The sequence below is a fragment of the Podarcis vaucheri genome (assembly GCF_965113315.1).
Source record: "Podarcis vaucheri genome assembly, chromosome: 6".
In the NCBI taxonomy this organism is placed as follows: domain Eukaryota; kingdom Metazoa; phylum Chordata; class Lepidosauria; order Squamata; family Lacertidae; genus Podarcis; species Podarcis vaucheri.
The window spans coordinates 70,204,136-70,229,799 of NC_138764.1; the positions used below are offsets into that span (position 1 = coordinate 70,204,136).

The following is a 25,664-nucleotide window of genomic DNA, read 5'->3' on the forward strand; positions in this document are numbered from 1 at the left end:
ACCAAGATGTCACAAAATAGTGGCAAACTTTTGAGTTCGCCAGAACTCTTTATCAGGTGAGATGTTACACAAAGTGGGCGTGTGATCGGATTACGGGATGACAAAACTCAAAAAAGAACAGCAAAAATTCCTCATCCCCTCCTTTGTGTAAGACATTTCCTGAGAAAGAGTTCTAGACAACCCCCTTCTCACAATTTGGTAACTTTTTAAATGGTTCTAATAAAGCATTGCCTAAATGTGGATTTTGAAGTGTTCAACCCCCCTCTTGAACCAACTGTTGTTTTTTAGACATTTTTTTTTATTCTAAAAAGCTAAGCATATTACACACCAGACAGAGATGTCTTGACAGTATCTTTTACTTGGCAGTCTACTGATGGTATTTCGACTAGAGGAGATTGTGTGCATGGTATGACCCTTTAGACTGAAACCAAATGTCAACAGACTGTGGAAGCAAACAGACTGTGTTTTCTCTAGGTAAGTGCCATGCCCCCCAAAGGGTGCAAAGAAAATGGTAATCCAAGGCTTTTCTGCTCTCTCAAAAAGATCTGCTCTTTCCAGCCACTCCAGCCATCCTTCCACATGTAGAAATAAAGCTTGTTTGAGCTACGTCTTGCTTTATTGACAATAATTTTATTTTCACTTTGAAAATTCAAATCCACACTCCTTTCTGGGATCAACAGTGCACTGGAGAAAAACTTTATAGAATCACATATTTATTCCTGTTCATTCAGGGGGAAAAGGAAATAAATGATGGACTTTCATCTCATTAACTTCTGACACCATATCAATATTTCTGGGTGTCACTGATCATCCCTAGTTAGACTTGTTTTAAGAAACTTATATTATCTGTAGAAGCAGATAAAGGTAACTTCAAAGAGCAGGGAAGGCTGACAAACAGAATAATGTGAGTTTCATGGAATTATAAGAGCAGGGAGAAAAGCTGGTATTCTGAATACTAGTGTTTCCTTTTTAAAAAGTCCTTTTTATGTGGGTCAGGTTCCAGTTTCAATGATCTTTTCATTTAAAATGCAAACTATGCTCAGATGAGATTTCTACACCCTCTCTCAATTAGATCTCCTCCTCCACCTTCTCCCATGGTAGATAATAAAACTTCTTGCAAAAGATTTCCTCTCTCTTTTCTCTAGCAAATGTACTCAGTGAAAGCAAATCATAGAGCAACAGGATAGAGACATGCAAACTTCATTAATCCAGCCTCCCCCCCCAGCACCATGCATAAAGCCAAATTAGCCAGAACTTACCTTGATTTTTTTAAAATCACCCACACAATAGATGGAAAACCACACATACAAAATGATCATGGAACAAATGAAGACCAGTCCTTTGGGCTAAATGTGAATCACCTTCCCTAAGTCGGAGCTCTCCACATGCAGTTTGGAGGAATCAGGCAATACCAGCAGAGGGAAAGTAGAGAAAGAGGTGACTAAACGGCTTATCTTGTTATTGCTGAGCCTGGTAAGCTCCTGGGTTGACAAGATGCACTTGCAACCGTTCACCTTTAAGTCCAGCTTGGAGTTTTGCTCTTGCCTGATCAGTCCTATCCAAGCACTCAAACTTTTCCCTCATTTGCTGGTGAAGAATGGGGGACCAGAATGTCTGTCTTGGAAGGTAGCTAGGAAAGCAAGGTTCTGAAGGGAGAGACTGTGTACACTGAGAGAGAGACACCAATACATGAAGTTATTCATCTGCATGCATGGCTTGACATGGAAGGGCGATGTGACATGGGTAAGGAAACTAAGTTACCTGTTGGAGGCTCTCCACTTAGATAAGCAGGCACCCTTTCTCAGGTACGTCTTGCAGCCAAAGTTGCTGATGCCCATTTTTTTCTTCCTTTCTAAAATAAAGCTCTTGCCTTCAGCTCCTATGCAACTCTATGATTTCTGGTTCTCATCCCTTCAGTTTTCCATGTATGCACATCCCTCCCAACAAACACGTTGAAATTCTATACTCAATTACCTGTGAGTAAGTCCCATTGAACTCAAAGGGGGTTACTCCTGAGTACCCAAGTATAGGATTGCCCTGCGCTTTTACTTCATCCCGTTTTGGGTCAAGTCCGATTTTGCATTTTGCCTTCCCACCTTTGCCTAAATCTCCAAATCCGAGCGCTCTTGCCTTTCGGAGTTAAAAGAAGCCTCAAGGAAGTGACTGATGGGCTACAGCGGGGCTTAGTGACTTCGGTAAAGCAATACAAATGCATACATACATGGAATACAGGCGCTCAGCTGCTTTCCCCGGCGTGCGTCATCTCATTCGGAGATTCAGATTATACTTAAACTGGTGTGTGTGTGTGTGTGTGTGTGTGTGTGTGTGTGTGTGTGTGTGTGTGTAGGAGTTCAGCGGAATGAGCTGATCTGTGCTTTGGAAGCAAAAGGAGAGAGAGAGGGGGGACAAAACGGCAGAGAAAGGGAAAGAGCACCGAGGGAGAGAGAGAAGTGTTCCTTAGCATCTCATCTCTCTCTTTTTGGTCGCAGTTCCCAAAAGCATCCACCGTCCAAAATTCAGGTAAGGACTTAAGAGGAGAGAGAAGCAGAAACTCGTGTTTCTGACGGGCTGCAAGGAAATTCATCTCCGCCCCCACGCCCGCCGCACCCTCTCTTTTTTCCTCTCCCCCACACGCAGACACACACGCACTCCTCTAGTGCTCCTTACTTTACCTCCTGGGCGAGGTGCTCCCTTGCCATGCCATGCCATCCTCTTCGCGGGTGCCCGTTCAGCAGCTGGGCTGAGGAGGTTGCCATCCAGATGCTGAAGGCGCTTACTCTAGCTGCTCGGACTGGGGAGGGCGGGTCGAGGGAGGAGGAGGCGCTTGCCAGGGGCGCGCTTAGCCCATCAGCTCAGCAGGCGCACGGAGAGGGCGCAGGAGCTGGGTGTGCTGCTGATGCGAAAGCGCGTGGACGTCGCCTCCCATCCTCGTGTTCCGCCGCCGTTTTTGGTTACCTCCCTGCCCGGTTCTCGTTCAGCAGACAGATGGCGCAGTCCCACCAGGCTTGCACCAGTCGCCGTATGGCCGAGCCCTGATGTCCACGCTCCACAAGTTCGCGGGCGGGAGCGAGGGGCATTCAGCACCAGGAGAACGGTGGACAGCTCCTCGCGTCCCACACGCTTCCTTCCTCCGACGCTCTCGGCAAGTCCGCCTCGCGGCCGTTTCCTTTTCTCCAAAAAGCCTGTTGCCATTTGGAAAGGGCCACCCCGACGAGGGAGGATCAGGAGCGATCGAGGAAACAGATCGAGATCTGCAGGCATAGATCGCTAGGCGGGTATCTGGCTCTGGCCTTAATGGAGGAGACCAAGTTCAGCGCGTAAAGCCTGACCCTAGAACTCCCAGGCAATAACATTCTGTCTCTCCAGGAGTGGGAAGCCAGTGGACATCGATATATTACTGGACTCCAGCTCCCACCATCCGTACCCAGCATTGTCAGTGGCCGGGGATGATGGGAGTTGCAGTACAACAAACATAAGCAGTATCACAGGTTCCCCCACCTGTGCTCTAGGATATAAGCTGTTCTCTGGGATAGGGAACATTTAGCAAAAAGTTTAATAGCATTTTCTGCAATTTTAAGACGAAAGCAACCACTTAGGTAGGGGGTTCATGTAGCATCTTCCACATGCTAAATGGGATTTGAACTTTTGCATTGATATGGCAAAACAGAGCAACAGATGACTGTAGATGAGGAAACCCAAAGGAATAGCCTTTGAGATGCAGCGATGAGGTTCGTGACAAAGGTTTGCCAGGCAGTCACTTCTCACCAGCAGATGTCAGTCAAGATGAGGATACTCTAAGACATTCGAGAAGGTAGTCTGCCTTATTCTGCTCATATCCAAGTGACAGCTGCATGTACGATTGGATGGCAAATAATGGAGAAGTAACACCTTCCTTGTCCTCTTGCCAAATTCAGAGCACTGGGTGATTTAATCATAGTCTACTGTGAAGGAGATGACAGTGCAAATGCACAGAACAAATTCTCCCCCCCCCCCACATGCTGCAAGTCATTCACACAGTCAAACTGACATATCATGAGTGGTGGGTTGAGTGGATCTGTGCCACTTCTGCAACATTTAATTGATGCCTCTGATTAATCAATTAAAATCTTTATAACTGACTAAAGAAAAGGCAACTCTGATTCACTGGGCAACACATTTTCTTTCTTTTGTTTTCTTAAAAAAAAAATTCCCCATGTAAGTACTTAGTGCTTGCCTTCTGCAGTTCTTATGTCTTAAAGGATAATTTCTCACACAGTGGGAAATGCCTCTTCCAAGATGGTGCTGCACCATTTAGAAGCAAAGAAATAGTTCTTCCCCTAAAAGTGATTTTTTTATTATAAAAAAGCTAAATTATGTAGATTTGAATGATTCATTTAATACTAATCAGTGTTTAGATGTGGAAACAGACTGGAAAAGGGCCAATAAACAGAAGCTGAATCCATATAAGATGGGAAGATTTTGGGTGGATGATTCATATGACCAGGGAACTGATACTCATTCTGTGCTACAAAAATAAGAAATCAATGTCCTTCCTGATGACAATTCTCATCAACCCCAGCCAACATAGTCAATGGTTATGGATTATAGGAACTTCAGTCCAACAACATCTGGTCCTGTTGGACTGCAGTCACATTCCCCTGGCATCTTCTTTGGCGATCACTCGTAGCCGAGTAAGATTGTCTTCCATGAACACAGTCTTAACAGTAAGTCCGTAAGTGACTGTGGAGGCCAATTCTGGATCCACACGTCCTTTCACAGTGGGGACATTGGTTTCTGGGCGGGAGTTGATCACAGTGTGGATTTGCCAAGCATGCCTTCCTCTTAGCACATTTCTCTCTTGCGTCCTGAGTTCGAGTGTCAGTTTTTCCCAGTTGTCGGTGTTTATACTACATTATTTTAGGTTTGCCTTGAGAGAGTCTTTAAACCTCTTTTGTTGACCACCAGCATTATGCTTTCCATTTTTAAGTTTGCAATGGAGTAGTTGCTTTGGAAGATGATCATCAGGTATCTGCACAGCATGACCAGTCCAACGAAGCTGATGTTGAAGAATCATTGCTTCAACACGGGTGGCTATCAGTATTGACGGCATTTCCAAGAAACAATTTTTTTTAAAAAAACACACACCATTAAATCTGATCTCTTTCTTCTACAACCAAAAGCAGCATGGAATTAGCATTGCATTTACCAGAGTTAGAAAGCTGGCACAGTGCAGAGAAGCATGCAGAAGATGTAACATTTAATGTAACTAGGGTCCCCAGGGAATAGGGATTTCCTACTAAGAAATCCAATCACTTTCTCCATGACCTGAAGCAGTATGTGTGGTGGGGATGATTACCTATGCCAGATGTTATGGGACTCCAATTCCCATCAGTCCCAGCCACATGGCCAGTTCTCAGGGATGGTGGGAGCTGCAGTTCTACAACATCAGGAGAAGAATAGATTCCCCATCTGTGTTTCTAATATCTGCAAATACAAAAAAAAACACCCATGTATTTCTTCCTGAACTACTTTACTTGCATGGGCAAGAGAGGTATAAAAAATCTAAGAGCCCTAGGAAAGTTGTGCAATAATCAGAGGACTAGTATTTTTAAAAATAAATCAGATAACTGAAGAATTTACACTTGCAGACTAATATGAAAAAAATTGTAGCAAGAAAGTAAAGGTTAATAACACTTTGGTAAACATATACTATTTCTCTAAAATTGTGTCTGTATGTAATAATGAGTAACTTCTTATAAAATAAGGTGGCTTTGTTGATAAAACTATTCATTATTTTCCTAAGGGACAAATGGAATTTCCCAGCATTTGGCTATATATATCCTGGAAACTACCTATAAATTAAACATTACTTTTAGGCAGTGCTTTTTTCTGGGGGTACTCAAGTGTACACAGTACTGGCACCTTTTTTCCCCCCTAGAAGAAAAGCACTGCTTTAGGCCCACAAGTTCTGTTTCATTCTTTAGGTATCTGAATAAGATTTTCTTTGGAACTGTGACATTCTGTAATTTGAAACATTAGAGATAAGATTTCTTTCAAGACTTCATTGATATTTGGACATGATGAACAGAATACAAAGAGTGGCACCTCAACATATATTTTGTGCATTTGAATAAATGATGCTCTATTAAATAGTGTTAAACACCACTGGTAAATTATTTTTTAAAATACATTTTCCTTTATATTAGCACTGATTACATTCCAAGGTCAAAGGATTGCTACCTTGGTGGTCACATTGCGGTCATTACCACAATGTTTAGAGCTGAATTGGATTTTAAAAAAAGGAGAAAGGAGAAAGTAATGGTGCAGATGACCTAGTGACAGACAGTCAGTAGTCCAAAGAGAGCAAGAGAAAGAAAAAGTCAAAGAAAATAGGCATCTCCAGAGTAGGGTAGCCATTTATCCTAATTTACAGAGGAGAGCCATTTGAATGTCTGCCTTGTCCAAATGCTGTTTAAAGGGGAAAAGAAAAAGAAAAACCCTAAGAAGGGAGAACAAGAGTCTTGAAGCTGCTCAAGAATAGTTGGCATCTGGGCATCAGACTGAATAGGAACACTGGTCATCTGGTCATCTGGTCACAGTCGTAGTCCTCCCCTTTCTCTTTAAATTATAGGAAGCTCTTCTAAATATGCATCTATATATAGAAAATAGCATATGTGAATTTCATGCAAATACTGTTTTGTGCACCTGCTTTTCTTGCAATGTATAACTGACCACTCTAGTCCAGAGCCAGCTGGTTGGGAAAGGAATCTGGGTCTAGCAGTCACACACACACACCCCTACCTCTTCATGTCATTTTGAAATCAGTGTGCTAGCTATCAAATGTTTCTCACAATCTTCTGTAGAAACATTCACTTTTCTAGCGCTGCCTTCTATTGCTAGCAGGTGAGAGCCCACAGTTGAAATATAAAGATGTCAAAGTCCCCTAGAGATGGAAATGAATTTACTTTCACTCATAATGTCATCCTCCAATAAAATGTCCCAGCTCTACTCTTGTTTTCTCTGTGCTTTAACCTCTTCTCTCTAACATCTGTGGCCTGGCTGTGATTTTTCAGCAGTTGTTCCCTTGTGACATGTCCCTCTTTTAACTTTCTTTTTCCATTAGAAAAGCTAATCTGGGAGTTCTTTGCTCCTGCTCCCAATTCTGTACATTTAAATAGAAAATAAAAACCACAACCAGGTGGCTGGGCAGCAGAGCTAGGACCAAGAAAAGGTGCACTATTCACCATCTCTCTTATTCGCTTTTTCACTGGCCTTAGTCCTTGATGTGGCATGTCATTTAATAGTCTTCAGACCTTAAGTACAACCAACAGCACTTAATCTAGCTGTGTATTTTAAATACAGGTTGCGGTGGTGGTTGTTGTTGTTGTTGTTGTTATATATTTATTTATAACTCACCTTGTTCCTTGTACTCAATGCATCTTATAGATAAAAGGTGGATTATGTAGATAAAGTCTAGGCTGCACTCCTCAGATCACTGAATCTAGAACAGGTCAGTGGAGTTATCTAGTACACTAAATTCAGAACAAAGTTGGAAAATAACAATGTAATAGAGAAGCAGTCAATAAATCAGGATCCAGAACTGTTTTGGCATGCCTAAGGGGTTGGGCATGGCTAGTAGGATACTTGACTTTCTACCTTTGTGTGAAAGAACCCTATGCCATATCACAGTATTGCTCTTGAAGTTCCTTTCCATTGCAAAAACTGTCCAGCATTCATGGAGAATAGGTTTTTGAGAAACGAAAGTCCAAACTGTCCTTGGATGTGTGGAACATGTTGTGTTTTGGGGGTGGGGAGGTGTCCAGGTCATTGTCTGTAATGTAGCTGCTGCATCAAAGCCAACATAATTGGTCTAGGGCAGCCTTTCTCTACCTGAGGCACTCCAGATGTTGTTGGACTACAACTCCCACCATGCCTGACTGTTGGCCATGCTGGCTGCGGCTGATGGGAGCTGAAGTTCAACAATATCTGAAGAGATTCAGGAATGATTAATTGATGTCCTGAGAATATTGAGGGTGTCATGAATGAAACGAACACAGACAAGAGTGTGGTTGGTATCAGGCAATCATAGCCAGAAATGACAGTTTTGGGGCAAATAGACTGAGTCACAGCCATTTCAATTAATAGCTGTCCCATTTTATTTTATTTTAATCTTATGTGGAGTGCTTTTCAAAACCTTTGCAATTAGCAAAAAAGAGAGATTACATTTATCTAATATATGTGGAGACAATAGCAACTTAATAACATACATCAAGAATAAACCATTTTAATGATTATGACAATATGCATGCATGCTTTAAAAGTTTTACTTAATTTACATAATCCCAAAGCCAACTCACGTCAACCTTTTGCCCATTTGCAACCTGATTATGAGATACGTTTCCCATTGGAATTCTGAGGCTTTACACCTGACTCCTATAGAAAATACTGAATGGTAATTGGTCCAGCAAGACCCAAATATTCTCTAGGATGGCCACAGAGAAAGTTTTAGAATAATTAAACACTAGAGCTGAGGTTTCATTGAAATGCTTACCTTTCCTGAATGTTAGAATTCAGATGAAAATCTGCCTGGTTCACCATACCTTGACTATTTGGAAACTGCTTTAGTAATATATTATAACACTTTAATAATATAGCATTCTCATAATAAACAGCTAATAATCCAGAGCTGACCTTTACTTTTTCTTTGTATTAGTTTCCACACCTCTTTATGGCTGAGAGGAATTCTAAGCACAGCACTTTGGTGAACAGGGTCAGGTTTCAGGAAACTGAATCTTGTGTAAATAAAGAACATAAGAACTTCTAGATCAGGACAAAGGTCTATCTTATTCAGCATCCTCTTCTCACAGTGGCCAAGCAGATGACTCTGAGAAGCCTGCAACAGCACTGCCCCCTCCTTTGATTCTCAGCATCTGGTGTTCAGAGGCATACTGCCTCCGGCACTGTAGGTAACACATAGCAATCATGGCTAGTAGCCATTGACAGCCTTAACCCCCATGAATTTGTTTAATTGTCTTTTAAAGCCATTCAAGTTGTTGGCCATCAGTACCTCTTGTGGAAGTGAATTCCATAGACTAACTATGTGTTTTGTGAAGAAGCAATTTTCTTTTTTTCTGTCCTGAATCTTCACTGGATTGTCCTGAGTTCTAGCATTATGAAAAAGGGAGGAAAATTTGGGACCGCAGCCTTTACAGCTGCATCTCATCATAGCAAGCATGATGACAGAGTTGGGACATGATTCTCAAGAGATATAAAATGTGGTTACTGATGTGTTTTGCCTTTGATCTGAATCAATCCTTTGGGATGGTGTCTTCTTCTTCTTTAAGTGCAATCTGTTAGTGTAATCAACCATCTAAAAATTAATCTGATTATACATGGAACCACCACGACAAATGTAATCAGTTATTTTAACATTCCTAGGGAGAATTACCTAGGTTGAATGGCCTTGTCATAATGAAGACATGATGGCTCATAGCAGTGTGGAAACTAAGGAAATGAGTGAATGTTCCCATGAAGGGGACAGTGGTTCTTTGCTAAGAGTACAAAGAAAGAGGTGACACTATTATTGCATCAATGCCGTGTTCCAGAATACTCTCACGAAAAGCTCACCAGTCTGGAAGGCCTCTTAGTCTTCTGCTAGAAGCGGCTACCTGCTATTTTTCCCTGTTCTTTTGCCCCCATGCTATATAGCAGCAACTTACCTGCAGGTAAACATATCAGCACAGATGCTATTTGACAATGGAATAGACTAGTTTAGAAGGTGGTGGACTCTCTGTCATTGGAGGTTTCTAAAGAGAGGTTGGATGTCCATCTGTGAGGGATTCTTTAGCAGTGATTCCTGCACTGCAGTGGGTTGCACTTGATGGCCCTTGGGGGTCCCTACCATCTCTATAATTCTATGATTCTACATTAATTTATATGCTAGGGCAACAGCAAGAAAAATAAGAGCAAACTAGAGATGGGAGGGGGGAATGCACAAGAAGACATTCTGGGAATAGGATTAATCAAGCTGAGATTTCTCCAGCCCTTCCTCAGAGCTTCTTAGGGTGGGGCTTTCAAAGCAACCTGAAGATCCCAGAACTAAAATGACATTTTCATCTGACATTACATTCACGCAGTGTGTCATTAAGGTGCCATGTTGCAGCTGAGAAATCAAACAATGCTGTTCAAATGGCATGTCCCTGGAAGCCCTTCAACACTTTGTTGCTGTCTAACCATATTTCTAATCTCCCTCTAACCAACGTGGCTATTCCTCAAAAGTAAATATAAACCGAAAGTCTACGGTATTTATATCTGTTGCCCTGTAAATCTGATAACACCTATCTATCTTTTCCCTTCCAATAAGCAAGTAGTACTAAGCCTGAGGCATGCCAGAACATGGACTTCAAATAAGTGGTAGGCTTGTCTGTCTGTCTAATGTATATATTTTATCGCTGTTACAGCAGTAGCCCTGAAACTGACAGAAAGCAGTCCTTGATCAAGGAGCTGAGAAATACATCCTGGCTGTATATTTTCTCCTTGTGATAAGACAGCTTATTCCTTCAGGATGCCTTGACAGCTTCCCCAGCCCATTCTTCAAGGCACTGTGCCTCAGCCTGTTCAGGTTACAGTTCTCAGATTAGACTTTGGTCATATAGATATATTTTTGACCATGGCTATTTGAACTTCCATTTGCATTAGCCTGCAGGGGCATGAACCAAGTTTGAGTCTTGCTGTGTTAAAGAAGCAGTATTACATCAGGGCCAAGCCACAGTTCATGCTGGGCCACATGGCTGTCTACCACTTAAATTTAGCATAAAAATGGTAAAATGCATGATGCAGAAGGACTGAAGCTCAGTGGCAGAGCCTGTGCTTTACATACAGAAGGTCTTCGGTTCTATCCCTAGCATCTCCAGGGAGGACTGGGAAAGATTCTCTATCTGAAATCCTGGAAAGCTTCTGCCAGTCAGTGTGGACAAGAGTGAGCTACACAGACCACAGATCTCATTCAGTGTCTAGAAGCATCCTATGTTCCCAATGGTTCAGCTTCTGAGCAATCCATTCATATGGGCGGCAGCTGCTTTCTGTCATTTGCTTCCTAGAGCAATGGCTTAGAACTCACATTATGATTCAGGCTACTATAGCTATTTTTAATTAGACCCTGGCAATACCTTCTGGTGCCCTCTGCTTGTGCCATTTTCCATCCTGATGTGTCTGGGGAAGGAACAAGAACTGCCATGCCCCATTGGTTCCTCGTTTTTTTTTCTTTTCCTAGATGAAGAGAACTGAAAGGCTGTGCCTGGAAATACTGGAAAAACTCACTGGGGATTACGTTTTAATTGGCTATCCCCCACACTACCAGCATCCTAACATTTCAGACACGAATATCTTAACCTTCCTAATTATATATGAGAAAGTGAGTAGGTACACACACTTTAAGAGAGCATGCTGGTTGACCAAGCATGCTTGTATTTCTTGCATGTGAAATTACAAACCTAGAAGCATGAGGTTCCCCATCCCTGGGTGAGATTTACCAATATACCTGAGATTAAAGAGAATATTTAGAGAAGCTATTTTTGAAAAAGTGGGTTTGAGCTTCTCAATAATAATAATAATAATAAATAAGGATTATCTGGGACACCAGGATCCAAATATTTCCATTTCCTAAGTACAATTCTAAGTAAAACAAGAGCAAATGTATTTGTGAGGTACGGGTTGGAGTGGTGGTTATATTGGCGGTAGGAAGAATTAGATGCAATAACTTTATACTGAAGCCGTTAAATATTGATGAGATGTGTGCACACTCTAAAGCAGCCTCTTCATTGTCATGGTAAAGGAAGACTTTATGCATCCTTTTAAATAGCTGGCTGCTTTTAGAATCTGTTTCTTTTACAAATATTACTCCTGGGAGCCAGCAACTTTGAGCATTCATGATGCGATGAACCAAGCAAAGTGTTCTCTCAGTTACAGTACTTTGATCACCAAGCTATCGGGTAAGATGGAATCTCACAGTTGTCTACAAATTCAAATGAAATTAAAATGGTGAAAAGGGAAAGTACACCAGTGAAAGGTATCTGATGCCTCTTTAAATTATTGGATTATATGTCAGGCTGAAGAAACGGACATAATAAATTGTCATTATGGGTCTCTCCTGCCTCATAAGAAATAAATCAGGATCATTGGAATTGTTTACTAGACACTTTTTTAAAAGATTATTTTGCTCTTTCAAGTCAAGTACAGTGGCACCTCGCAGGACGAATGCCTCGCTAGATGGAAAACTCACAAAACGAAAGGGTTTTTTGTTTTTTGAGCTGCTTCGCAAGACGATTTTCCCTATGGGCTTGCTTTGCAAGACGGAAACATCTTGCAAGTTTGTTTCCTTTTTCTTAACACCGTTAATAGAGTTGTGACTTGACTTCGAGGAGCAACTCATAGCACACGGTGTGGTAGCCTTTTTTGAGGTTTTTGAAGACTTTGGTGATTTTTGAAGCTTTTCCAAAACTTTTCCGACACTGTGCTTCGCAAGACGAAAAAATCGCAAGACGACAAAACTCACGGAATGAATTAATTTCGTCTTGCGAGGCACCACTGTATACGTATTAGAATGCACCAAGTGTAATAGAATCATAGAATCATTCCATTAAGTACATAATAGCTATAATTAGGAGTGGTCAAACTGTAGCCCTGCAGATGTTCTGGGGCTCCAACTCCCATTAGTCCCAGCCAGCAAGATATGGGTCAGTGATGATGAGAGTTGTAGTCCAACAACCTCCAGTTCCCTTATCCCACTATACTACCTTCTGAATTTCCTGGGTTGAATCCATTGGCTGCATGAGTGATAGGTAGCATATGCAACCAAACTTTGATTTCTCCTGCACACTGAAGTCCCTTGTGCCTCAACAAAGAAAGAAGATAGTGAAGGCACTGCTAGGAATCAGGCTAGGCCTCCTATTTATGGTCCAGGAGAGAGAGAGAGAGAGAGAGAGAGAGAGAGAGAGCGCTTCCCTTTCAGGTCCCCAATGGACCTGAATCCTGAGAAGCTAGTTGCTGTAGCCAATTGACCCTGTGAAGAGCTAAAACCATGGCATGGCCAAGTGGCAAGCCTGTGGCCAGAAGGTGCAGGTCCTGCTCTTTAGCCACTCCCCCACTTGGCAGGTGCAGGTGAGGGCTTCTGGTAAGTGGGCACTCAGTGGCATATGCCCACATTACATTAGCTCTGTAATGAGATTTGGCCCAGTGAGATAAGTTAGATGGAGAAACTGTGGCTGACCCAGTAAGATTCATGGCTGAGTATACATTAGCGGGTTGTTTGGTACAGCTGAACCTAAGAAATGAAAGGGCACCTGCAATTGGCCCCTGCTGTCTCCTGGCTCTCTCCCAGTCATACCAGGAGACTGCAGGGACCAACTGCAGAGCTGCTGACAGCCCATGTCACTAGATGGACCAATGGTAGAAGGCAGCTTCCTATGTATCTATGTTCCTAACCCCCAACCAGGTTCTAGCAACTGAAGCAACTTATTAGTGTTGGGATGTGGGAAGGCAGAAGGTAAAAAAAACTTCAAAAGGGAGGCATATGTCCAAAGCCTTTGAGAAACAGTGACTTACAAGCATACCTTGCAACCCAGATTCCTGCATAGTCTTACCTTTGTGAACCATTTGATCTATTGAGTTCATTATTTCCACCTCCCCTCTCAGTGCTAAGAGGGCTGACTCTTTTGTGTATGAGTCATTAAAGCGTAACCTTGAATTTGAAATGTATGACTCGCTGGAGACCTTTGATATACAAAGAAGGGTTTAATTACATTACATTAACTAAAATGTACTTAGGGCAGAAGCAGTGACAGATAACTTGAAAGGGAATTAGCTTAGTATTTTTGGATAAGTTTGGCATTAGCTACAAGATTCCAGGATTGGAGATATTCTCCTTTAAGCCTCTCAATTGACAGAAAAGAGATATTGATGCCACTATCTTTATGAGTCCTCTGACCAGACTAGAATCTGGTTAATGCAGTTCCTGGAACATTGACCTGGAACAAGCTTGGAACCAAACAATTCATTTATCCATTCCTTTATTTTAATAATTTATATACAGCATAATATCATACTTTCTACACAGTTTATAACAGGGATGCAGCACACATCATAAAATCAGCTACAGTGAACTAATATTTATTGATGTTTTATTTATGTTCTGTTGTTCTATTGCTGTTAGGAATTGATTGATAGTTGTAATATATTGGCATTGTTTTACTTACCTGCTAGCTACCTTGAAAAGATTTAAAGTGGACAGTGGCATAGAATGTGTACAGTGTCATATGTGGCATGTATACAGTATTGTAATATGGTTCAGAATACATATTGTAATTCTAGCCACTTAACTATAGGCTGTGTAGGAACTTGGTGGTGTATTGATTTTCTTATCAAAATGAAGAGGTACATATCTTTAGCTAACAGGACCAGTGGTCAGGGATGATGGAAGTTGTAGTCCCAAAACATCTGGAGGATCGAGTTTGCCTATGCCTGTCCTACACACACACACACCACTAACTGAAAGCAGAAAGAGTTTAGTCCTCCAATCCTGCTGGGGTCTGCTTCCCCAGTGCATTCCTTGAAGCATCCCAACCCAGTGTGATCCAGGGTTGCCTCAACCCAACTACTCTCAAGCTGTGATCTCCCCAAATTGGCCCAATTCAGCTTGGGCTTGGGCCAAATCTGGTGCACATTCCTATGTTTAAAAATGAAACTGATTGGAAATATTTTAAAAACCAAAACTGATAATCCTGCAATGTTAGGTTGGAAACTGTTTTATGCCTGTGTTGTTTGGTGCATGTTTCCCTTAGTGCCTTCCACAAATAAGATCCTGGGAGTGGCAGTCTATACACTTAGTCACATGGCATGTAGCAAACAAAACACTGATGACTAGATGCATGTGACATGTTGATGTCTAGATCCTGACAGTATAGTGTTCTCCATCAGAAAGCTGAAGAAGAAATAAACGAAGTAGGTCAACTCAGCCAATGAAATACCCCATAGTATTTGATGATGATACATATTCACATGTTATTCACATGAAGCAGGTTCCTTGCATTGAAGGGGCTGCAGCTCTGATCGCATCCTCACTTATGCCTGCTGTATAGCCCTGACATTCCTGTGTTGGACATGGGATTCTGTATCAGGGAAGCCTACATGCATAAAGCTCTACACGAACATGCTTTCATATGTGATTGAGCAGGATTCCAGAATGTGTAGAAGCTGATGTGTGCAAAGTTCTAGACATGTAGACTTCCTTGCAGATGTTCATGCTCAATACATGGACTTCATGGCTGGTGCCAATTGTTGCACACAATGCGAGGGGCACATCCAGCAGTGCAGTTTCATAGCCCCTTCACATATGAGTAACATTTGACTTATGGTGTATTTATTTACCATCACATGTATTTGCCTCCCACCTTTCAGTGCAAATTTGATTGTGCTTCCTTACAAAATGATCTTTTTCAGCTGAAAAAATAGTAAACCACCCAAGGCCAAGTAAGTTTCATAACTGAGCAGACCTTTCAGGCAGCTGCTCCTTGGCTCAAGTTTAGCATTCTGTTGTGACTTAATAATGATTATAGAAAAAGTGGTGTTTTGTTTGAAACATTTTATCACCATGCTGCTAAAAAGCCATATAATTCAGAGGTGAGAATATACTGCTGATAATGTGGACAAATAAGAAAATATGCAGGTAGTTTCCCGTTGAAACATTAGATAAAATTGAACTATGGATGAACACTGCTCTGCTGACCTTAAAAAAAGAAACACACACACAAGACCCAAGGGCAAGATGGGAAGCTGCAGAGGGTACACTGAATGATTTCCCATAATCCTGACAATACTGTGTTCTCCTTCAGAGAGCTGCAGTGACATTAAGTGCTGAATGAGGGTTGTTTAATGTTCAAACACCATCGATTCCTTTGCCACCAGCTGCTTCTGTACTTGCTTGTTAGCAATAACGTTCATGTCACAACACATTATTGTTCTTTTAAGCATTTGCTATGATAAAAAAACACATACACTTGATCGAGGCCAACTGTGAGAAGCTGACATGAAAGCGAAACCCAGCCTTTGGCCCTAGGGCAGCTCCCTCTACCAAACATCTTAACCCATATTCAGATTGTGACAGAGCACTGGCATTTCCATAAAGGACTATTTCTGTACAATTTTGGATGCTTAAAAAAAGAGGAAGGCAGAAGACAGAACTCAAATTAATTTTTCAGCGTCACACAATGGGCTTGTACAGCTTTGCCTCCCACAGTCTTTATACCAATGAATTGTCTAGTTAAATGCCAATAAACATGCATAACATTCCTAACAAGACACAAATGGGCTAAGAGGTTTTTTTCTCTCTCTCTCAGAGCTGAGATAGTTCAGTTGGTAGAGCATGAGACTCTTAACCTCACGGTCATGGGAAAAGCCCCACATCGGTCATTTCCAACTCTACAACTCTATGATTTTATGATTCTTTCCCCCTCTCTCATGCATGCTCTTTGATAGGGCCCTTCAGCATCCAAACACCTTTAAGTGTTCAGCAGATAGACTGACAACATGCATTCAGCTTCCTAGGCCAGCCACCAATCACTTCAGCTAGTGTCATAGGCTGCTGGACTTTCCAAGCAGAATTGTTCAGCCTTTCATTTCTTCAGAAAGCAATAATGCAGTTTTTGCATGTGACGATCCTTTCCTTCTTCTCTTCACAGTGCCATGAAATGTCTGGGCAAGGATATCACATGGAAGACTGCACCTTGGAATTTGGGGTGCTGCAGAGTCTTATTCTATGGGAACAGCTATATCAAAGGCCACTGGAAAGCTTGAAGAAAAAGTAGGTGCTCCTCCTCTCTCTCTCTCTCTCTCTCTCTCTCTCTCTCTCTCTGTGTGTGTGTGTGTGTGTGTTCCTTTAGTCTGTTGGACTGAGATAAGAACATAAGAAGAGCCTGATGGATCAAGTCAATGGTCCATTTAGTCCAGCATCCTGTTCTCACAATGGCAAACAAGACGCCTCTGGGAAAACAGCAAGCAGGACTTGAGCCCAAGAACATTCTCCTCATCTGCCTTGTATACCTGAAGGAGTGTCTCCACCCCCATCATTCAGCCCGGACACTGAGGTCCAGCTCCAAGGGTCCAGCTCCAAGGTCCTGCTCCAAGGGTTCCCTCACTTGAAGAAACTAAATTACAGGGAACCAGGCAGAGGTCCTTCTCGGTAGTGGCGCCCACCACGTGGAACGCCCTCCAATCAGATGTCAAAGAAATAAACAACTATTTGACATTTAGAAGACATCTGAAGACAGCCCTGTTTAGGGATGTTTTTAATGACTGATCATAGAATCATAGAATCATAGAGTTGGAAGAGACCACAAGGGCCATCGAGTCCAACTCCCTGCCAAGCAGGAAACACCATCAGAGCACTCCTGACATATGGTTGTCAAGCCTCTGCTTAAAGACCTCCAAAGTAGGAGACTCCACCACACTCCTTGGCAGCAAATTCCACTGTTGAACAGCTCTTACTGTCAGGAAGTTCTTCCTAATGTTTAGGTGGAATCTTCTTTCTTGTAGTTTGGATCCATTGCTCCGTGTCCGCTTCTCTGGAGCAGCAGAAAACAACCTTTCTCCCTCCTCTATGTGACATCCTTTTATATATTTGAACATGGCTATCATATCACCCCTTAACCTCCTCTTCTCCAGGCTAAACATGCCCAGCTCCCTTAGCCGTTCCTCATAAGGCATCGTTTCCAGGCCTTTGACCATTTTGGTTGCCCTCCTCTGGACACGTTCCAGTTTGTCAGTGTCCTTCTTGAATTGTGGTGCCCAGAACTGGACACAGTACTCCAGGTGTGGTCTGACCAGAGCAGAATACAGTGGCACTATTACTTCCCTTGATCTAGATGCTATACTCCTATTGATGCAGCCCAGAATTGCATTGGCTTTTTTAGCTGCCGCGTCACACTGTTGGCTCATGTCAAGTTTGTGGTCAACCAAGACTCCTAGATCCTTTTCACATGTACTGCTCTCAAGCCAGGTGTCACCCATCTTGTATTTGTGCCTCTCATTTTTTTTTGCCCAAGTGTAATACTTTACATTTCTCCCTGTTAAAATTCATCTTGTTTGTTTTGGCCCAGTTCTCTAATCTGTCAAGGTCGTTTTGAAGTGTGATCCTGTCCTCTGGGGTGTTAGCCACCCCTCCCAGTTTGGTGTCATCTGCAAATTTGATCAGGATGCCCTTGAGTCCATCATCCAAGTCGTTGATAAAGATGTTGAATAAGACCGGGCCCAAGACAGAACCCTGTGGCACCCCACTAGTCACTCTTCTCCAGGATGAAGAGGAACCATTGATGAGCACCCTTTGGGTTCGGTCAGTCAGCCAGTTACAAATCCACTGAGTGGTAGCATAGTCAAGACCGCATTTTACCAGCTTCTTTACAAGAATATCACGGGGCACCTTGTCAAATGCCTTGCTGAAATCAAGGTAGGCTACATCCACTGCGTTCCCTTCATCTACCAGGCTTGTAATTCTGTCAAAAAACGAGATCAGGTTAGTCTGACATGACTTATTTTTCAGAAATCCATGCTGACTATTGGTGATCACAGCATTCCTTTCTAGGTGCTCACAGACTGTTTGCTTAATGATCTGCTCCAGAATCTTCCCTGGTATTGATGTCAGACTGACTGGGCGGTAATTATTTGGGTCCTCTCTTTTCCCCTTTTTGAAAATAGGGACAACATTTGCCCTCCTCCAGTCTGCCGGGACTTCGCCTGTTCTCCAGGAATTCTCAAAGATGACTGCCAGTGGTTCTGAGATCACATCTGCCAGTTCTTTTAATACTCTTGGATGCAGTTCATCTGGCCCTGGAGACTTGAATACATCTAAACTAGCCAAATATTCTTGTACTATCTCCTTAGTTATTCTGGGCTGTGTTTCCTTTGCTGAATCATTTGCTCCAAATTCTTCAGGTCGGGCATTGTTTTCTTTATCGGAGAAGACTGAGGCAAAGAAGACATTGAGGAGTTCAGCCCTTTCTGTGTCCCCTGTTTGCATTTCACCATCTTCTCCTCTGAGTGACCCCACTGTTTCTTTGTTCTTCCTTTTGCTATGAACATACCCATAAAAGCCTTTTTTGTTGCTTTTAACCTCTCTAGCAAGCCTAAATTCATTCTGTGCTTTAGCTTTTCTGACTTTGTGTCTACACGTGTTGGCTATTTGTTTGAATTCCTCTTTGGTGGTTTCTCCCCTTTTCCATTTTTTGTACACATCCTTTTTTAATCTTAATTCAGTTAAAAGTTCTTTAGATAGCCACCCTGGCTTCTTTAGGCACCTTCCATGTTTCCGTCTCATTGGTATTGCCTGACGTTGTGCTTTTACTATCTCCATCTTAACAAACTCCCAGCCATCATGAACTCCCTTTCCTTTTAGTATTGCTGTCCATGGGATCTCACCCAGCACTTCCCTAAGTTTTATGAAGTTGGCTTTCTTAAAGTCAAGAAATTGAGTCCTAGTATGCTTGGCTGCTCCTTTCTGCTGTATAGTAAACTTCAGAAGAGCATGATCACTCGCGCCTAATGATCCTTCCACATCTACCCCACTAACCAAGTCATCAACATTGGTTAGGACCAGATCTAAAATGGCTGTTCCTCTTGTTGCTTCTCCCACTTTCTGGACAATGAAGTTGTCTGCAAGGCCAGTGAGGAATCTGTTTGACCTTATGCTCTTGGCTGAGTTTGACGTCCAACAAATATCCGGGTAATTGAAGTCCCCCATTACTACTATCTCCCTTCCTTTTGCATGCTTGGCCATCTGTTCCAGGAAGGCATCATCTATGTCCTCCGTTTGGCTTGGGGATCTATAGTAAACTCCCACAATGAAGTCTCTGTTATTCTTCTCTCCCTTAATTTTGACCCAAATGCTCTCACTTTGGCTTTGAGGTTCTAAATCTTGGATCTCTTCACAGGTATACACATCCCTGACATATAACGCCACTCCTCCTCCTTTCTTGTCTGGTCTGTTTCTCTGAAATAGATTGTATCCCCCCATTATTACATTCCAATCGTGGGACTTATCCCACCAGGTTTCAGTGATGCCTATTATGTCATATTTAGTTTGTTGTACCAAGAGCTCAAGCTCATCTTGTTTATTTCCCATGCTTTGCGCATTAGTGTACAGACATTGAAGTCCATTAATCATTCCCCCGTGTCTCTTATTTAAGGATTTTTTCCTCCCACCACTAGGTCCGTGTGCTGTTTGCTCCATTTGGTCTATGACATTTGGATGATCATCTTCATTAATTGATAGACTCCTACCTTCAGGAGCACTGTCTCCCTCCCCCACATTAGTCAGTTTAAAGCCCTCCTGATGAGGTTTCTGAGATTTTTGGCAAAAACATTTCTCCCAACCGTTGTGAGGTGCAGCCCATCACTTGCCAGAAGTCCATCTTCAAGAAACTGCAGTCCGTGATCTAAGAATCCAAACCGTTCCTGTTTACACCATTTGCGAAGCCAGCTGTTCACTTCCACTATTTTCCCCTCTCTCCCTGGGCCACGTCGTTCAACTGGGAGGACAGATGAGATGACAATTTGTGCATTTAGTTGCTTCAATTTCCTGCCAAGAGCCTCATAGTCTCTTTTGATCTTCTGGAGGCTATTGCTTGCAGTGTCATTGGTTCCCACCAATGATGCTTTAATGTATTTTTAATCTTTAGTTGGAAGCTGCCCAGGGTGGCTGGGGAGACCCAGCCAGATGGGAAAGGTGTTGTTGTTGTTGTTGTTGTTGTTATTATCATCATCATCTGCAGTTTCCATCAACTGATACTCAGAAGGATATTGCCAGTGACCATGGAGGCAAAGCACTGTTTCCACAGTCCATGGATGCAGAGCATAGCTTCCACCATGGACTGGGCCATAGGTTCCTTGGCACTAGCATAGAGTAAGAGAGCTGGAGGGAATTTTCTCAGGCTTGCAAGCAAAACTGCTCACATCAGTCCCAGATGGTGATATTTCAACTTCTCAAAAGAAAGGTAACTTGCTAAGTATCATGGGAGAGGAGGCACTATGACACAGCCATGTACTCTGCTTTTCTTTGTTTGCTTTCCACTATTAGGTATTGGCCTTACTTACATATACTGTTTCAGCAGAGTTCAGTATGACTTAATCGGTGCCTTTGACTAACCAGGTAATTAGTCCCACTGTGCAGTTTCACCCTGCACAGTTTTTGACACTGTATAAAATGTGTTTCGTTGCACATTAGAATAAAGCATGAGCTGTTGCCAGTCTGAGAAGACAATAGTCTGATTTGCTATAAGTTATCTTCTTATGTGCTGCATCTCACATGCTGTAGCAGGGTCTGACATCTGAAGAGTTGCACAATGCAGGAGTGCTGCGTAGTTGCATGAAAACAACTATCAAGTGGGCCACACATGGATGCTCTGCATCCAAGGAAGCTGGAATGCAGAACCATAGATCCATGGTGTGGGGAAGCCACAAGTAAACCTGAGCTTTCAGGCTAGGACAAAGTGGATCTTTATAAAGGAATATTTGAGAGGCTAACTAGGACATTTCTGTAACAGGCATTTGGCAACTTCAATGGCAAAGCAATGTTTTCCTCTGCTGTAATGGCGCATCTCACATAATGCACACAGGTCAACTATCATGTGGACCTTTGTTTCTGCAAGGCAACAGAACAGAGTGGGAGTATGCTACAGTTTAATACATTCTGAATGACAATGACATGTCCTTGGCCTCATTCAGGCTCATTGGGATCTAAAGTGAAAAGATAATCTCAAAAGGATCTGTGAATAAAGATATGTCCATTTTCTCCACCTTTCTTCCTCTGCCCCAACCTCTTTATTTATTCACACTGAAAGAAATGATTGCCTACGTAACTACTGTGGGAATGTTCAGGGTGGCAGGAGAGGATATATTGTTTATTAATATCCTTCCTAACTTGTGTTAGTGAGTTTCTTTACTTAGCAGAGTGCATACCCCTTTACACAGCAGCAAGATTACTGACTGGGGTTCCATCTGTAGAACTCATAAAACCCCGTTCTAAAAGAGCTGCAGTTTTGGAGTTTTAGAACTGGCTGCCATTTTATTTCTGAGTCCAATTCAAGGTGCTTTAAATACCTGAAAGATGACATTTTTCTCTACAGACTCTATCAGTTGCTAAGACCAGCAGATGGGTCCTCCTGGTAGTTCCATTACCATTCCAGAAGCTTGGGGACATGGTAGACTAAGAAAAAGCATTCCCTGTGACAGTCTCTAAATTGTGGAACTCTTTCCTTTCAGAGGTCTGGCAAATTCACTAAACAGTTTTTGGCATATGCTAAAGATGCACCACTTTGACACATGATATGTGTTTAGAGCCCACCCCATCTTTGTGGTTGCAATTCATTGTAAACTGCTTTTATGGTTGCATATTAAATTGATGTGATCTACTGTGGAACCTTAGGATGATGGGTTGGTAATAAATTTAATCATCAGCATCATCTTTAGGTGACAGAGCTCCACAATGTGGATGTTACCAGAGAAAAAGCCATCAGCTATCAGCATGTACCAGCCTGTTCGCATAAGTTGGGGATATGTGAAGAAGGGCATCTGGTGAGCATCTCAGATGACAACAGTTTCGTATGGGATAATGTGGTCCATTAAACAGCCCTAGGCTGTTTAGGATTCATCATATGCAAGCCATATATGGTGAGTGTTTGGCTTGATTAACCATCCTTGGAACAGACGTCTCTTAGGGAAAAGTAAGGAATGTGTATTATTAATTATGAGGCAAAATGAATGCATATAATGCTGAAAATTAAAGCTATTTTCCAATATAAAAGCAAATATGGGGAGTGTTGAAAGAAAATGTTTACAAAGCTTGTTTATTTACATCACAAACGGCACTTAGCCCCATCTCTATTGCAAATCAGTTTTCCCCAAGTATATTTTTGCTGCATTTCCATTACCAACGGCATAAAATAAGAAACATGATAACCCTTCCTATGCTGGAATTTTCTATGCCAAGAAATAGTTTATAGTGCTTTGCATGAAGGATGCTAATTTGATCACTGTTAAGCTAAGCACTGAAATAATGCACATTCCACTTATACTTCACTTCTAATCGGATTTCTCTTTTTTCTGATTTTTAGGATATGTGGATGTTCTCCATTCCAGTTTTATTGTTCTGTGGGTTGGCTCTGTCTTGCCCTTTTTCTGACTCCTGAGATTTTGCAAGTTTAATTTTTGGAACAGACGCGCACACAGTTTGCCACAGTTTTCAGCTCATGTCTCCCCACCCCCTCTACTAGTTACTGATGTAGGCATTTGCATATATGCATCAGTTAACACACTGAAAAACTTTGATTAAATTGCACTGCAATGAGAATGCATGGTGTTAGTGTGCAATCACATCAAGATTTCTTTTTGCATGGTGCATTAATCAGCATATGTATGAGTTTGTGTTGGTTGGCATCTGTCTGCTTTAGGAGACAATGGATAAGTGTGCATTTGGGGGTGAAGTTAAACTGTGGCTGTAGAGACCAATATTGAAGAGACATGTTTTGTTGCAGCTGGGGAAGATGAAGATGTCTGACTATACTGCTGGGAGATGCACCATGGTGTTTATTTTGAAAGGAAAATTTTATTAAATGGCAGAAGCCCAAAGTACAGTATCACATGTGAAGGATCTATGGTAACAGAGAGGTAGAAAGTCCCAGGTTCAAATCTTGCCTTCTCCATTTAAAAAGATCATTGTTATGAGAACTGGAATAGACTTCTGGTTGAGAACCTGGAGAGCTGACAGAATTCATACACATTGTCTGACTTGGTTACAATAGCTCTGTATGTCTGTCTGACTCTACCCAGGCATATTGCACTTAAATGCTTTAGAACCAATTAATTGATGCATACAATGTGTCATTAAAAAGCCTATAAATTCAAAGCACTACTTGCAAGCCACATTCCTTTGGAGAGTTAAGTCACAGCTACATGAGTATGTGGTCAGTTTATTGAATAAAGTTCACTGACCCTGGCATACAGCAGGCAGCCTGTGAATAGGTTGACAGAAAGGCTAAAGTTGGGTTATTGTCAGTGGAAGTATTTTACAGAAGTGGCTCTTCAATGTGGAATGTTCTTTCATCAGATTTCTTACATTGAGCCTATTGTTATTTCTGTGGATAAAGCAGTCCCTATTTAATACATCACTGACATCAATGAAATTAAGATTTCACCTTGTGGGGGAGGTGTCTTTGATTTAGCCACCGCACAGTAAACTGACTTCTTGAAACTGCCCTTTAGATTTCAATTCCTAGGAGAAGTAAAGGTTAATTAAATGACTGTTTAGAGTAAACAGAATAATTTTTTCCTCCCCAAGTTGATCTTTAACCCAGTTTGGAAATATACCAGAAACAATTTCATGGAGCTGAGACACGGAATTGCTTTCTATCAGTTCAGCTCAGAAGTTTTCCTTAATTAATTTAGAGTTGAATTTTGAACTTCTTATTAATTCCTTAGATTCATAATGCATTCTTCAAAGAAATCAATGCAGAGGTCAAGTTAGTGCAGTGTGACCTTTGAGGAATGAATGAATGTGCCCCAAATTTCAAGCAGTGATAGCAGCGTAGCAAATGGAAAAAGACGCTGAAAGTGCTTAAATCCTAAAATGTGAGGTGTTGGGCCATGAAAGTTCTTTTTCCTAAATCCATGTGCAGTAGAGTGGGCTATGGGTATCAAGCAGGAAAAAGTGGCCACATCTTGTATATGCCCACATGACTGAAAAACATGGAGCAAGTTATTTTAGTTAAGCATATACTGGGGGCTGGGGGGGGGCAGGATGACAATGACACACAATTATGCTGCAAAGTATTCACTCCAATGGTCCCTTTTGATGGAGCTCAAGCATGGAGCACAATTATGTTTTCTTTCTAGTAAATTGCTGTCCCTATTTTATCTTAGTGTTGGGGAGGGGAGAGAAATGGATTTCAAGTTTTATCCTCTTACCCCTGCCATCTATAAATTGAAAGTTGTGAGGGAAAAGCATATGCACGGATGCATCTTGACTCAGTTATGTGTGTGGAAAATCCCATGCAGCAATGCTAAAGGCATGTCCACCTTTGATCATGATTTAGCTGTTAATCCAATTTTTCCCCATCTGAATCAGTCCACACCTGCAGGTATTTGAATTTGTACATGAGGAGCAGATTCATTCTTTCCCATTCATATCATTCATTGCAATTCAATGATATATTTTTCTAGTATATGCTCAACCTGGGCTAGGTATGTACTCCCATTTATTCTACCTCCAGGGTGGTCTTATTGCTGGTTTGGGAAGCAGTATACACATGATTTTAGTGTCAACCACAACATGTAGCGAACTAATATTAGTGTACTGGAAGAAGCAAAGATCACCAGTTGAAGCAATGATTCTTCAACATCAACTTCATTGGACTGGTCATGTTGTGCGGATGCCTAATGATCGTCTTCCAAAGCAACTACTCTATTCTGAACTTAAAAATGGAAAGCGTAATGCTGGTGGTCAACAAAAGAGGTTTAAAGACTGTCTCAAGGCAAATATAAAAAAAAATGTAGTATAAACACTGACAACTGGGAAACACTGGCCTGCGAGTGCTCCAGTTGGAGAACAGCCTTTACCAAAGGTGTCATGGGCTTTGAAGACACTC

The 25,664-nt window shown here is 41.9% G+C and overlaps 1 protein-coding gene and 1 long non-coding RNA gene across 6 annotated transcripts in view; one reads left to right on the forward strand and one right to left on the reverse strand.

Annotated features, from left to right (window-relative positions):
• KCND3 (potassium voltage-gated channel subfamily D member 3) overlaps positions 1-3,158 on the reverse strand; it is a 281,448-nt gene extending 278,290 nt beyond the window's left edge. Inside the window, exon 1 of one of the 5 annotated variants that reach the window (XM_082227640.1) lies at positions 2,673-3,158. In XM_082227640.1, coding sequence (XP_082083766.1) covers positions 2,673-2,704 — 32 coding nt within the window. In that variant the 5' untranslated portion in view covers positions 2,705-3,158. Of the gene's footprint in view, positions 1-1,761; positions 2,189-2,221; positions 2,303-2,672 lie in introns of those variants that run through there. The other 4 variants (XM_082227642.1, XM_082227643.1, XM_082227645.1 and 1 more) reach the window with 4 other exon arrangements.
• Positions 2,419-23,438, forward strand: LOC309535029. Its single transcript, XR_014220983.1, has 3 exons — positions 2,419-2,520; positions 16,713-16,834; positions 23,136-23,438. It is a non-coding gene; the product is annotated as an uncharacterized lncRNA (long non-coding RNA).
• Positions 23,439-25,664: the final 2,226 nt, after the last annotated feature.